This window comes from Sesamum indicum, linkage group LG1 (assembly GCF_026168435.1).
Source record: "Sesamum indicum cultivar Baizhima isolate 11 linkage group LG1, ASM2616843v1, whole genome shotgun sequence".
Classification (NCBI taxonomy): Eukaryota; Viridiplantae; Streptophyta; class Magnoliopsida; order Lamiales; family Pedaliaceae; genus Sesamum; species Sesamum indicum.
Genome location: NC_142657.1, coordinates 17,973,725 through 17,989,118, shown reverse-complemented (window position 1 = coordinate 17,989,118; position 15,394 = coordinate 17,973,725). Strand labels below are relative to the sequence as shown.

General features: G+C 35.6%; 2 protein-coding genes across 8 annotated transcripts; both read right to left on the bottom strand.

The window, feature by feature from the left end:
- Positions 1–2,196: 2,196 nt before the first annotated feature.
- Positions 2,197–8,274, bottom strand: EMB3141 (Pentatricopeptide repeat (PPR-like) superfamily protein). 7 transcript variants are annotated; one of them, XR_016068017.1, is made up of 3 exons: positions 5,924–8,274; positions 2,549–2,675; positions 2,197–2,444 (listed from the first exon to the last, which is right to left on the bottom strand). XR_016068017.1 is itself a non-coding variant. In XM_088886201.1 (2 exons), exon 1 carries the CDS (start codon positions 8,057–8,059, stop codon positions 5,948–5,950), a length of 2,112 nt encoding a protein of 703 aa, XP_088742327.1. In that variant the 5' UTR covers positions 8,060–8,274; the 3' UTR covers positions 2,686–3,995; positions 5,924–5,947. The 7 variants fall into 7 exon arrangements, 2 of the variants coding, with proteins under 2 accessions (XP_088742327.1, XP_011083816.1); XR_002287926.2 differs by lacking the exons at positions 2,197–2,444; positions 2,549–2,675 and adding exons at positions 4,178–4,644; positions 4,867–5,044; XR_848157.3 differs by lacking the exons at positions 2,197–2,444; positions 2,549–2,675 and adding exons at positions 4,178–4,644; positions 4,867–4,988.
- A 1,114-nt stretch (positions 8,275–9,388) lies between these two features.
- On the bottom strand, positions 9,389–14,652 carry LOC105166202 (SNF1-related protein kinase regulatory subunit gamma-1). Its single transcript, XM_011085469.3, has 6 exons — positions 13,911–14,652; positions 12,477–12,649; positions 11,153–11,347; positions 10,783–11,058; positions 10,219–10,382; positions 9,389–9,962 (listed from the first exon to the last, which is right to left on the bottom strand). Exons 1-6 carry the CDS (start codon positions 14,101–14,103, stop codon positions 9,665–9,667), a joined length of 1,299 nt encoding a protein of 432 aa, XP_011083771.2. The 5' UTR covers positions 14,104–14,652; the 3' UTR covers positions 9,389–9,664.
- Between the last annotated feature and the right edge of the window lie 742 nt (positions 14,653–15,394).

Here is a 15,394-nt window from a genome sequence, read left to right as displayed (position 1 = left end):
AAACGTGCCCCATAAAAGTATCTCAGTATGCATAAAATTATCGCTATAAACAATTAGTGAGATTAGCATGCATAGTGATAATGTAGTGAAAGCACTTAAAATTTTTACTATATTCATGTTGCTAGCATGTTATCACTAATAATTATATTGTGATAAAGATCAAAATTACTATCACTTACTGTATATTTTTAGTGACAATTTTAAAAATTATCACTTAATATTTTATCACTAATATTATTTTTCAAATTAGCGTGGATTCATTGAGTTGCCAACTCAAAGAAAAAAAAAAAAGAGTTATTATATTAAGATCCTCAAAACTATATATATATATATATACATATATTAAATTATTAGTGTCAATATAATTAGAATAATCATCTTCATATGTATATATATATATATATGTGCGTGTGATATGTCCAAACTCACAAAATCTTGCAAAAAATAATGATAATTATGTGAACCTCATAAATAATGGTGTACAGTGTCCAGCAGCATGAGCTAAATAATAATTGTACTGCAAAATATTGTGTCAAATATGACAGCTTTTGTATTCCAGAGTTTCTGCCACTTGATTTTTGATTGAGAACAAACATCCAACTCAAATACCAATCAAAATATTTTGATAAAAGTTTGTAGGTCCAAGTTGTTGTGTAATCATCAACACAGTTATTATGACAAATCCTTAACATTTGTCTTTTCATGTTGTCTCTATGCATTTCAACACTGCATTAAAGGATCTTAACATAATCCAAAGGACTTATATCCACACACCCCCACCCCCCTACCTAAAGTAAAAGTGAATTAAATGATGGAAGGATTAATCTGATTTTCATACCAATGATTAAATGTGAACATTAGTGTCATTTATCTATGTTACACATGTTAATTCTGCTGTTAATTTGGCCTAGGTTTTGTAGTTGATCATACATGAATAGATTTTAGCACACAAAAAGCCCAGTGTCTGCATCCACGGATTTAGGCCTAAAGATGTCAAATTCATAAGATAAATACATACTACAGATCATTTCAAATCCTTGAACTATGTTTTGTGGCATAATAATGAATTTTAAATCCATTTAATATGAGGTTATTTGAAATCACTCCAAACTTTCCCTCAAGATCTGATCATTTCATCCAAACAAAATGTTGGTTGCAGAACGCCTCTATAAATCACCAAGACTCCAGTTTAACTTGTCAAACACATTCTTGCAAATCATAATAGAAATTAAAAAAAAAAAAAAGTGATTTTCGGAGCCCCGTTAGGCAAAACTCACCTTAAGTTAAGCTTTACTGTATATTTTAACTTATGGCAAAGATTTCAAGCTTTTTACACGTGTAGTGTGTGTGTTCCATTGTAGATTTACTGGCTCTGAATTTTGAGTGGGATTCAGACCAGATGAAGTAATTTTCGAGGTGAAAAGAAGGGAGACAGAATAACTTGGAAGATGATTCATTAATTTGAGCCATTTTTGAAATAGTGCAGATAACATATATGGCAGCGTCACTTTCGAAGGTGGGAAAAGTTTTCATTTTTTGTGGGACTCAAACACTGACAATTAGGAAATGCGGATGACACCATAGCATTGCTCTGGAAAATAGCATTCAGATTCAACAGTTTTGGAGTGGGATGCTTTTACACATATATAATATATATTGCAACCATAAATTTAAATAACATAAAAGTGGTTCATAATTGATTCAAAACATTCAAATATACACATACATAATCGACACATATGTATATATATATATATATATATATATGTGTGTGTGTGTGTGCGCGGCGCGGAGAGAGAGGGAGAGAGAGAGATAAATGAAGTTGATGAAATATGGTCCATTGAAAGGGTTACCCCATGCATCCCAGACAAGAAGCACTTGCAATGGCTACATAAGAAGGCTTTTTACCTGTATGACTCTCTGTATTTGCTGAACATTTCATGGTGGTCCAAATATATCACACTTGTGTGTAAGCATACGCGTCTAATGCATGCATAAAATGCACGAACGAGATCAAAATAGTTCGACTTTGCTCCATATTCTCTTTTTTCTATTTTTTTTTTCCACAGTCTTGAACAATATTTTCAACTTAAGACAATAAACCTTTTTGCCACACAGAAAATGGGAAGTCTTTTTGACAGTTGCAGTTACAGCAGACGGATGGAACACAAGATGACACAGCAATTTGGAGATGAGGATACGAATTGACCATCATTAGCTCCTTTGCATATATTGAAATTAACAGGCTAATGCTTTTCCTCTCATCACACAGAGTACAAAAGGTTTTCCATAGATAACAAAATTGCATAAGACAACAATTGTTGTACATAGTATGAAAATGCAGGTGTAGGTCTACACATGCAATTGTCGTACAAGGTATGTGGTGTTTACCAGCCTTTGGCTTCCACAGCTCCACCCCAAATTTCCATCACTTTTCTCTTGTCCTTGACAATTCAATTCAACGAATGATAATATCATCTTTGCTAAATCAAACACATGCCCTTCATTTTGAAAAGAGGAAAGATATGATCGGGTCACCTGGGGTTACCTCTTGAGCAGTTAACATCACGCTTCAATTAGTCATATTGGTAGAGCTAGAGCCATCACAAACCAACCAGCTAGAAAAGTCACCTTTCTCTTTTCGCTTTTCCGTCTTTGACATAAGGGGGTATGATCTGTCGTATTCAAGCATACCGCACAATCAAATGCACATTGAAATAATGTTTCGTATATGCAACCTGTAATTAGAGCACAACAGTAATAAATGTGAACAATTCCCAATTTATGGATAATATCTTGGATGGCTGATCTTACTTAATGACCAAGATCATTTCTTCCTTTTCCAATGACACATGTGGTTGAAGTAAATCATTCATATCATTGATATTGGGTAGGAGATTATTTCCCATGGTAATGAGCTGATACACTACTAACGTCCAAAATTGGTTCATTATCAGGACTGGTATGTTTAGGGATACAGCATGATACATTCATACTCCTGTTCAAATGTCTAGACACCAAAAATTACACAGAGGGCTGTGACAAGAGACATTTACAATTATTTGCGTGATATAATTCTCCAGTAATCCAATATGACATAAATATAAGGAATGGTTAAAGGTATGCAGACTTATCTTGTAATTCCTCTTCACATGAAACAAACTGATGGTGTTCCATATTATAGTAAAGATAAACAAAGGTACTTCAAATTTCAGTCACGTTGAAACAAACCAGTGATTTGATAAATTTGAGTACTGTTGCATAACTGGCATACCACATATAGTCATCCAATACTTTTTTGATGGGATTTTCCAGTTCCTCGGAAGCTCTACATCATCCTAAAGTCAATGTAAATTAATGTAACCACCCTGTAGAAATTATGGATTCTCAGTGGATAAGGAAGGCCTTAACCTGACATGCTATTGGAGCTGATCGTGAATTGAGAATGACAAGCAGCTATTCTCATTTGGCTGTAAAAGAATGATTTAGCTGTTGATGTGCTATCTGGTCATGCATAAAAATGATATAACAGAGGAGGGAAAACCAATCAATACTAAAGCAACTCTACAAGAATCAGAAATGAAACATGCTGCTTCTTCAAGGACAATAGCAGGAAATATTAACTTGGTGAAATATGAAAAGTAAGCAAGAACGAAGAGTGACGGTCATCTGATAGACTTCAAGCTAGATTGCCATGCCTGCAAACCTCCCCATATCATCTGTCTCAGCAATGGCACAGCTATGCATTAACTAAGATGCCAAAATTATGAAATAAGGGATACACGGATGAGTCTAGAATTAGTTTGCCAAGCAATACCTAAGAACTTCCCAGACCAGATGCCATTTTCTCTGCTTCAAAATAATATGGAGTAAATTTTTTGATAACCAACAACCAAAATTGAACACCATATGTGAGAATATGGTGCAGCCAGAAATGACTTGTATCTGCTAAAGCCATTGCTGGTGTGCTTTATATCCGTGGAAAGCATTGAAATCTGTACAATAGATGCAACAAAACGATCCACAAATAGAACATTAAATAAGGTTCTTTCTAATGAGACTTTGAGTGAGAACTTACTAGCAGTATTTAATCAAGAGATTAACACTGGGCATGTATAGAAAAATGCAATTGGACATACACGATGAATGTTAAAGTCAGCTCATAGGTTCTATGATCTTGGACATGGAACAATATATGATATTATAACAAATTCATATTACAGCAATCAAATTAGCCAAAAGAGATGATAACAGAAGTTTCTCTGCATGGGCCTGTCTGTAAGTGGAAGTAAGCGTATGGATGGCATAAATAGTGGTGTAAAATCTGAAAGCCAGATATTTTTGCAAAAACTTCCTTTCAGAATATTGGGTGAATGAATTTAATCTGATACACAGTGCATGATGGCTCAGATGCTTCCGATTCTCTTCAATCTTCCTGCTATCAAGACTTTGTGGTTGAAGAGAAGGAACTCAGAGCAGTTGAAACAATTATTTGACCTCGGATCTATGAAGGATTCCAAAATTTTGATGGTATCGAAAACCAAGCTGTTGCTTAAGCTCTACAAAGTATTCATTGCTTCAGGCTGTGACAAGAAAAGTTCATACTGCAGTTCCCTCTTCCTCCCGATATTCACATGAGCAAGCCTAGAAAGAACAATATAAGTATTGCTGGTAATACTGTGGACTTCTTCAGACAAATATTCAGGTTGTGCATTATGATTTTTCTCATGAACTTTCCTGAACAGAAAGCACAAGGGCAAGCATCCAATTCCACTGAAAGAAAGTGGATCCTTTCAGAGTCAAATCAAATGCACAATCAGGAAACATTTACGGTTTAGATCAGGGAGAAGGTCTTGAACTCCTAACCTGGATGTACAACTGAAACATGTCCAGTTGCAACTTTGAAGAAAGTGAATTCATCCGTTTTAATCATTAGATGCCATTAGACATCAAATCAGAAGTGCCTTGTCCTTTTCCTTTCAGGTTGGCTGTTGGGGATTGAGGTAAAATTACCGAATCAGTTTCAACTGGCAGAGGATCCATTCTGTGATAAATTAGTTTTCATAGTTTAATTGCTGAAGTAATAAATTTGGAACGTGTATTGAGTGTGAGAAATTGCATGCAATCGCACATATAGACAATATGTTGATCCAAGAATATTTCAGCTTTGGACAAGGAGGAAACTTGGGTCTACTAAGAAGATACAACCTGCTTAGTCAACTTAACAGCTAAATGAACAGTGTGATACAGATGTTTGAATAATTTTGTGATGATCCTCTGCCTCAAAGTAGCAAATTGATTCATCTTATATGAAGAGAATTTGAGGTGGTATGCTAAATGATATCAAGAGGAGTTTTACATAAAACATTAAGATGTGTTTCTTATATGTCCGGCTGATAACACACATAATTAAGATTGTTTCATGAATAGATGATTATTGCAAATTGTTGCCATCATCGAGTAGGAAATTTATGATGATGATGAGGTTGCATCACATATGTTAGGAAAGAAAGGATCCTCTGCGAACTTATGATTAGCAAAACAGAAAAACAAGCACAAGAAAGAAGGAAATATTGAGAGGAACTATATGGAAGTGAAGGAAAACAAAAATATAATTCTAACCTATAAAGTGCAGGATTTGTCACAGAGCTAAAAGTTGAGAACTTGTGAAATTGCTACGGATATCATTCCGGCTTACTCAGTTATGTTCATAATTGGTGACTCAGGAACATGCTTAAAGAAAAAGGAGGTGTGTAACTAAACATGTCAATTATTTGGAGAAGCTAAACTAATAAAGTTTCTACAGATACAGAAAAATATACTCGAGAGATGGGCTCAAAATATCATTCTCAGACATTTCTGGAACATACAAGGTAAGGGTGAAAGGAAAAACCTTACAGTGTGGAATGAGATAAATCCTGACCTTAAGAATGTAATACAATGTAAGTCACCAGTAATCACCACAAGAACAACTGCCTTCTTTGAAACGGTGAAATCTACTAGCATCCCTGAAAACAATTTCTCGTCTGCAAACCATGGAGATTAGTTTGATTGCGTTGTGGCAATCATTACAAATCCTATGACTCTGGACAAGTTGTAGAGGAGTTAAACTAGGAGTATTTATGAGCCCAAAGGAAATAGCTAACTTTTCACTATGATGAAGTAGCATGGATTCTTCCCGTTCATCCACATCAGGAAGCAGATATTTTCCATGAGGAACATACCCATGTTTTGAGATTTGCAGCATGACTTCATCCAAATTATCATAGATTTCCTTGGTTTGAGGATTTGATTTATCTCCAGTGAAGAAAGCATGCTGCTGCTTCTTTATTTCTATCCAAGTACAAGCAGGTAACATTCTCAGACCTTTCCTCCTCAGAGTTTGGAGGACTGCTGCTGCTTCTTCGAATTTTCCAGCACTGTTGTAGATATTCAATAGCACAACATAATTAGATAGTTTCTCGGGTCCCATCCCATAAAGTTTCTCTGCTGCATATTTACCAAGTACAAAATTCTTGTGGACCCTACAAGCTGTTAGCAAGGCAGCCCACATATTTATGGTAGGCTTAAATGGAGCATCTCTTATCAATGCAAAAGCTTCATCCAGGAGCCCTTCTCGGCCTAATAGTTCAACCATGCATGTATAGTGCATTGCCCGAGGCTTCACCTTGTAGTCTCTGCTCATTGATTCAAATATTTCCCATCCACGATCAGATAATCCTGAATAACAACAAGCAGATAAAACTGCCAAAAAGGTGACATGATTGGGAATCATTCCTTGACGAACCATGCGCTCAAATAATTCAACTGCCTCAGCTCCACGACCATGATTGCCATATCCAGATATTAAGGCATTCCAAGAGACAACATTTTTTTGTGGCATCCTGTCGAAAACATTTCGGGCATCTTCTATCCTTCCCCATTTGCTATAAAAGTCAACAAGTGCTGTGTTAGCAACTATATCGGACCCAAAACCATTTCGAACCAAACCAGCATGAGCTTGTTTTGCATGATCTAATGAGGCTAGCCTGGTACAGACTCGTACAATTATTGAATATGTGAAATGGTCCATTTTGACACCAGAATCTTGCATTTCATAGTACATGCTCAACGCTTCTTCACTATAACCATGAAGTGCATAACCAGCAATAATACTGTTCCATCCTACAGTGGTTTTTTCAGGCATCTTATCAAAAACAAACCTTGCATCCTCAATTTTACCACACTTGCTATACATGTCAATCAAGGTACATGACACGAAGACATCATGACTCAAACCCATCTTCAAAGCACAAGAGTGCAACTGCTGTCCGGGGAAAATAAGTTCCAAGCCAGCTGATGCTCTTACCATTGTGGCGAACGTCCTAGACCCAACATCTGAGTTGTCCTCCCACATAATAAAAAACAATCTAAACGCATCTAAATAGTCTCCTGAGTCCACAAGCCCCCCAATTATTGTATTCCAAGAAACCAAATTTCTTTCTGGCATATCCTCAAACAACTGACGTGCATCAATCATCATCCCACATTTCACATGCATCAACAATACCCTATTCATCATGTACAAATCCAGATCAACCCCAGAATTGAGCATATGATTAAACACCCTCTTGACTCCCCTAATTGATCTCAACCCAATACAAGCACTCACCAATGCATCATAAGTACCACTCTTAACATCAAAATCACCCTCACATTCCAAAATCTCAAACAGCTCTAGAGCCTCGGCGTACCTTCTGCACAAAACCAACTTCTCAATCTGCCCAGAAATTCCAGAACTAAAATCCGATTTCTCCAATTGGGTTTCCTCTACATGGCCTTCTGTACCTTTCTTGAGAATCTTTTCTTCCTTTCTCAAAGTTTGAGGCGTTGGTCGGGGTCTCAACCCTCGGTCTAGCAAAGAACACCTAAACTGAGAAAAGGGAGTTCCAAACCTTTTCTTTTTCAGTGAAAAATTCTCATAAATTGAAATTTTTCGTCTGAAAATAGTGGGGTTTGTTAGTGAACATGCAAATCTGTAGCTGCTCTGGACTTGATCCAGTGGCAATGAGATATCCATACGTGAAAGAATGGAATGCAAAGAATTTGATAAGAAATGAATCAAATCACGAACAGCAAAACAAGTAAGAAATCAGACAGTCGAAGTCGAAGTCGAAAGATGAAATCTGAAATTTTACCTCTAGAGAGGGTGGGTTGGTGGGGAACTCAGGAGAAGCTCTATAAGAGTTCAAGCTTCGAAAGATCCGCCAAAAAGTCTGTTGGTTAGTTTCTTTTCTTTTTGGTTAGTTCAACTAACGAAGGTCGTCTTCATTTTTTTCAAGAATAATTGTTCATTTTTCTTTCTGTTTTTTTTTTTTTTAAAGTAAAAGCTATCAACTACATATTAATTAAAATAAATCGATTAAAATCACAATTATTTTCATCGATATCAATACTAATAAAGACTATTATGATAATCATATCTTACTCAACAACACCTACTATTACAGTATACAACAACTCTTACTATACAGTAAACGATATCTCACGCACATGACAGATTTCAAATCCATGACCTTTAAGATCATGGGACCCTCAGTTTCGTTAACTAAGTTAAAACTCATTGAAACCTATAATAATTAATCAATAATAATTATAATAGTATCTTGTATGATTTACTTGTATAATACAAGTTTTGTATGCTATTTTTTTTCACATGAATAGTAATTTTAACAGGGTCGTGTAGATGTTATATTAGGTGGAATAAATAATTTATTATATTTAATTTTTAGCTAAAGTATTTATAAGTTGGTGTTATTGTGCATTCAAAGAGTTGCACCCACGAGATATAACCATATGCCAATTCATCAAGAGTTTATATTTTAGGTTCACATCAAATCGGATCGACACAATTAGAATCATAAGAACAGATCTCTTTGGGATATTTTGCTAATCTTTTATGTGTGTGACCATGTAGTAGTCCACCAAGGGCTCATTGTGTTTCGTTTTAATTTTTGAGTGTTTTATTTTGTATTTTGGAAAAAGAGAGAAAAAATAGAGATAAATAAATATGTATTAAAGATAGTATATTTTGATTTATTTCTAAAGGTAATTTAAAATACTTTAAAATAAATGGTGTATGTTGGTGGTTCGAATTTGAAGAGATAAGTCAATGTGATACGAAAATCCATAAAATTTAAGATTAAGTGTGAAATATTTATGAAAACAAAAGGGAATCCAATCAGAGGACAAAAAACTAAATCAACAACACTTTTTCATTTGATTAGCCACAAAAGAGAGTGATAAGAAAGGTGTTAAAAGTACAAGACCAACAACAAAGAGAAAACATAAATTACAAGAAAGGCAGCTAACTCCTCCAGTTAATGAGTTTGACACTACAGTTGAATAATTAATTGTAAAAAATATTGATGTTTATTTAATTAAAATTTTAAAATAATTAAATTGTAATTGGCTTAAAAATCACCAAATTTTTTACAAAACATAAATTACCGGTGTTTGAACAACCCCAAAGTAAGGTTTTCAAACGCTTTAAAAAATCAACGTACCGACATGGTATATGATCATAATCGAATTTTCAGAAGTGATTCTGAAAGTTTCAACCGTTATGCCAAACTCACCCTAAATCGACCACCGGCTTTTCTCAAGACAGCAGCTCCACCAGTTATTAGACCCTGCTATTGGCAGGCTGCGGCAACACACCATCGAAGAAATCCCCAAAATAACCACGAGGCTCGTGTACCAGCCTCGATATTATGTCTCTCAATGTGATGACCCCCTCCAGGTTCCCACCATCGTCCACAACGTAAATGCGCTGGATCTTGACAGAATCGAGCTTCATAATCACTTGCTTCAACGCATCGTCTCTATGGCACATCACCATGCCGCTCGACATAGGCGTCTCGTTTTGATGCTCCTCTAGATAGCTTGTAACTGCTGTTAGGAAGTTCCTGGCAGTAATAGATCTGTAGTATAATGGTGAAATGAGCGACGTTACGCAAACAGTTTCTTGATTATGAGGATTAGAGATGATTCTATGACACCCCTATGAGCAATACACAATATGAGATGTGAAGGATTAGATCATAATATGAACCAAATGCAGACGTTACCATGTATGATCCGACGGTTTGCACGTATTTTATTTGCAACCTCTATGGCTAGTATCAAACTTCCCTTATCATAATCTAGAAACATGTTTTCAACAAAACCATTTCGGACCTGTATTCCTTGTAGATTTCTGGTGCAATGAGAAGGAATTGGATATCTCTGATGGTTAAATCACCAACTACTTTACTTCCGCCACGTCCAACCACTGGGAGGCCTCCGACTCCCCTTTGTCTCATAAGCTTAAATGCATGCAGCACAGGGTCGTCCTCGTACACCTGTAAATTGCAACGAAAACATATCCTGAAAGTTTTCCGGAATGGAAGCAGACTAGAATCTGTGAATAAAGGTACAGGTTTCATCGACATTAGCGGGAATACTTAAGGGATGTTTAGCTTAAGTGCTTATTAGTTTTTTTGTTGAAAAAAAGTGTATCTTATTCAGCACTTGTACTCAACTACTTAAAATTAAGCTCATTTAAGCTAGAAGTTAGAAGCTTCTCCATACCAACTTACCAACTTTAGCTTTTCTCCACTTTTATATTTGTTTTCAAACACTTCCCATCACAAAAAGAAAAAGTTACTGCAAACACCCCCTTAAGCATAAATGCAGATTATTACTCAATTTCCAGGATGTTGCATCCATTCAAGAGTATGTTTTCCAAAATACAAACGATACCTTGATTATGTTGCTCGATTCCTTTAAAGGGAGGCCCAATTCAAATAGCTTCTTTGAACCCCAACTTTCAAACCAATGGAGCCCAGCACATTCTTGTAGCATGCGGATAACTGCACTTTGAGTGATAATGTTGTCAATCTTTGCTTCCCCCAAATCAACCACAGGAACGCTCTTCATTCTGTACTTGGACAGCAGTAGAAGCATTGTTAAGAATGAGTTAGCTTTCTGCAGTGCAAGAAACGGAGCCCAGCGAAAAGATCCTGAGATGTCTCCCACCTGTTTGTTCATAGACTTGGCAATGAATGCTTAGTTCCAGAAGTAAGATTGACCATTTCAAAGGGATAAGAAGACTAAATGTCGAAAGAGTAACCTTTGTGTTTTTGTAGAAGTCAGAGGCCGTAAGAGTCTCAAAGAAATTTCCACAAGTTGCAGAAGCAGAGTCAGGATGCATGCTTTTAAACCTCAGGGGAGACATTCCACTGGCTGCTGCTGCAACGGCAGGGCCAGCATCATCTTCAAAGTCATTAGTTGCTGGACCGAAGCTGTTGCCTTCCATCTTTTCAGACTGCAGTAAAAGTTCTGTTATCAGAAACTCTGAATCTAGTCCAACTCCAATTGAAATCTCGTTGAGACAAATGATAAACAATAAGGGATATTTACAATGACACTCCTTGATGAGATTAAGGCATTACGGAAAAAAAAACTGATAATTTTGGAATATTGCACTGTATCGCCTGCTGTCATATTTTACATACAAACTCCCTTAAAGATCAGAACAGCCAGTGGGACTCAACATGACTGCAAGGGGTATCTGTGTGATATTCCTAAATTGAGACATTTTATTTGGCGATATACTTAAGTCTTAGAGGGTGTCTATATAATTATGCGTAATAATAATTCATGGATTGACTATAAATGCCAGCCAAACCTGCTGCTCCCTGGTTTGACCAACACCAGCTAGTTGGATTCGAGATTCACCTTGCCCCGACTCCTGGCTTGGCAAGTTAATAGATATACATTTTTCAGAAAAATAGTAAGATACCTAATAAGTTATTATTATGTTAAAAATATAATTTATTTTACAAATATATGTATTAAATAAAAGTTAACTTTTTTAATATAGATTAAATATATTTATAAATATTATTTGAGGTAGGTCATGAGGACCCGTCCTATTTTCCATCCTTAACCCTGACACCTTACTCATTTTGGATCATAGCCAAATCAAAAAGAGCAGAACACTACATTAAGCATATATATTTCTACTTGGGTAAATAATAGAAATGCTTTACAATTACGTCTTTCTTATCATTCTTCCATGATCTCATTGCTAAAATCTTCCAAATTAGGAAAATCAAAAGCATAAACACAGAAGGGTAGATGGAAAACCCACACCCTCAAGAGCATAAACATGTCAAAGTCATCTACACTTTAGGCTATCCATGCCAATGCTATGTGATGATGACATGGTGCAAATTTCATGAGGCGGATGAAATATTTCTGTTTTTCTGATTAAGTTTTAAGATGATGCCGAAAAGATTCACACTAAAAAATCCCATATAAGCATAACTATTTTCTTCCTCTTTCCCTTTGATTGTAATTACTTTACATGAGTCGAGAAATCGCAACGGCACCTCATAATCTAACAAGTCATTTTAAAAACCTCCATGTTCAAGTAGTCAAGATTAACAAACCTGATGTAATATCCATACAACAATGCCAGCAAACTCCACGATGCCTATATATCTGTCGATCCAACTGGCATCTTCAGGTGCTCTGACGTCTACGACTGGTGCGCTCAGTATTTTGTGCTGGGCCAGTAACTTGACGGCGTGCGCCAGACTCGTGTCGGAGCTTATCTCAACAACTGTGCAAAATTGCATAGCATGAGGCTGAGAAATGTGAGTGATTCTCCACCAAAATGAAATTACTTAAAGAACGATGCAGGAAAGAAAGGCAATATGACCTATCAAGCTAACTCTACAGACATCATAACACTATGAGTCAAATTCATACAAGTGTATTATAAATGACATCCAGTGCAGCCATGAGATGTGTATACAATATATCTCCGGACAGCAGACGGAGAATCACGGCATCATGTGGTCTATGTCAATATGTGTATAATACAAACTCAAGATTTTGATTCCAAGTAATAAAATCCTGAAGATGATCTGTTTCAGGATTTATTTCCATGAAAATCAGCCACCATCTTCGCTGTTTAGTATTTACCTATATCTTATAACTGAAGAAGACAGAAACACAAGCACCACCCCAGTTGTAATACTACAAGTATGGTGATTTTCTCTATCATCACAAAAAGATTGCAGATAGTTTCCCTTAGAATAAAACCATTGAATCAACAATTTACCACAACAATCCACCCCTATAAAAAATATTAAATGATTCTTTTCTGTAAAGTTTAAACTTTTAAATGAGGTGGTCATTTAACAATAATACCAGAGCCAAGTTAAACAAGAAGTGAGCTTGGGTTGGAATCTCATAGTCACGCATTTAGGAAAGCAAAAGTTCTACAGGAGAGGTCTGACAAAAAGGATATTGCCTGCATGTGAGAGGGCGTGTCACAGATATTAGATACTAAATGATTCCATTATGTACCAGCATAAGCTTAATTATTAAATATTTAATGATTTTCCTTTCGAACAGTCTAAACTTTTAGATCGAGTGATCTTTCATCAACCCCTAATTTGAAAATGTTATCCAATTCTTCTTCTTGATCCGTCAGTATTATCTTACCAAGCTTTTCCAAAGTAACAATCAATCATATCAACCATTTCATCAAGCTAATCATCACAGATAGATTAGATACAATCCAAGATTCTTAAGTAAAGCATAAATATATTATAACCAGCATAAAGAAGCAAACACACTTAAACCCAATCACATATTATAGCCCAGCTCAAAATCAAGAACTAGAATCAAACAGTATACTCATCCCCAGTAAAATTCATTTACACAGCACCACATCAGATCAACTGATAAAAATGGGAAAAATGCAATTTAGGCCCATGTGATATTGTAAATGCGCAAATTTACCCTTTTAAAAAAAATTAGTAATTTATCCCTTGTGTTTTTTAAAATTAAACCCAATAAAAAAATAAATTTACCCTGGGAGGAAGGAGCAGGGGGAAAGGCAGAGACAGGAATACTCTCAAAACAAGCATTAAGCTTCTCGGTTGGGCTCAGCTGAGACCCCTGTACATCCCACAAATCCTCTACCTGCATTCCCAACTTCACTCCTGGGCTCGTCGGTGTTTCACCTTCTTCCACCGCCACCGTCATCATCTCTAGACGATTCATTCTCCCCTCACTCACACTCTCCTCTCTCTCTCTCTCTCTCTCTCTCTATTTATATATATATATGTATATCAATACGTATGTATATATTTTCACACAGTACACACACTTCCGATCAATTAAAAGTTTCAACCAGAAAAAATCAAACTGCTGGAAATGACAAAAGTTGGGCAACTTGTAAAATGGTGAAACTTTCTTGAAAAAAATTGGTGGGCAAACAGCAACCATGGTTCTGAACAGCGTATGTATACAGGGGTGGTTTTCTTATGATACGAGATGATGCAACGTAATACTACGGTCCGGGATTTTTGATGTTGATGTTGCCCCATTGACGATTCATCTGCTGACGCTTGTCGGAGAGTAGCCATAGCCCTCCCAGTCAAAGGTGAGGATGCTGAAATTCGGATCATGCTTTGGCTGTCAGCCATGAGAGCTCTACTTTCAAGCTTTACACCCTAATCCGTTTCTATTAGCAGATTTCTTTCTTGTACTAAAAATAGAATAAGGCTCATTAATAATTAATAACCCCAAAATATTGCACTTTTTTTAATTAATAAAATTTCTTTGATGTCAAATAAATTGGAATAACTTTTAATCTTGGTTTCTTGTAGTGAAATATAGAATGCAGTTGAAATTAGATTCATTAGAATTACCGTGTTAAAAATACATAGCCACACAAAAATCCATCGTCACACTCATTGTTGAAGCCTGCTGTGGCTAAATTTTAGAAAATTCCATCGTCACCTCATGTAATTTGGTGTAATTCACGCACTTTTTCTTTATTTTTTTTATTTATTTAAGTTTTAATTAGAAATTTATATTTATAACTTTATTTAAAAACTATTGAATCTAATTGAATCTAAAATCTAAATTCAACTAATCAAATCAATGGCTAGATTCTTTTCAATTCGAATTAAGGGTCTAGATTTAAAATTTATATAATATATATTTATTTAATTATATATATATATAATATTTATATATAAGATAAAAAAATTTATATACATATATAGGGGGGGAGGGGGGGTTAGCGACAACGAGGGCTGGAGGGGAAGGTCGGCAATGGGAGGGAGGAAAGGGGAGGGAGGACAATGGGATTAGGGGAACAAAGAGGGCACCAGAAAATGGGGAGGGAAAAGCTGACAGCAGGAGGCACTAGGAAAAAAATTATTATTAGTTATAATTTTAATGGCTATAAATTAAAAATTATGACCAATAATTATTATTGATTATGATTAAATAAAATTAATATAAAAATATAATTTTTTCTTCATAAAAAAATTATTTATCATAA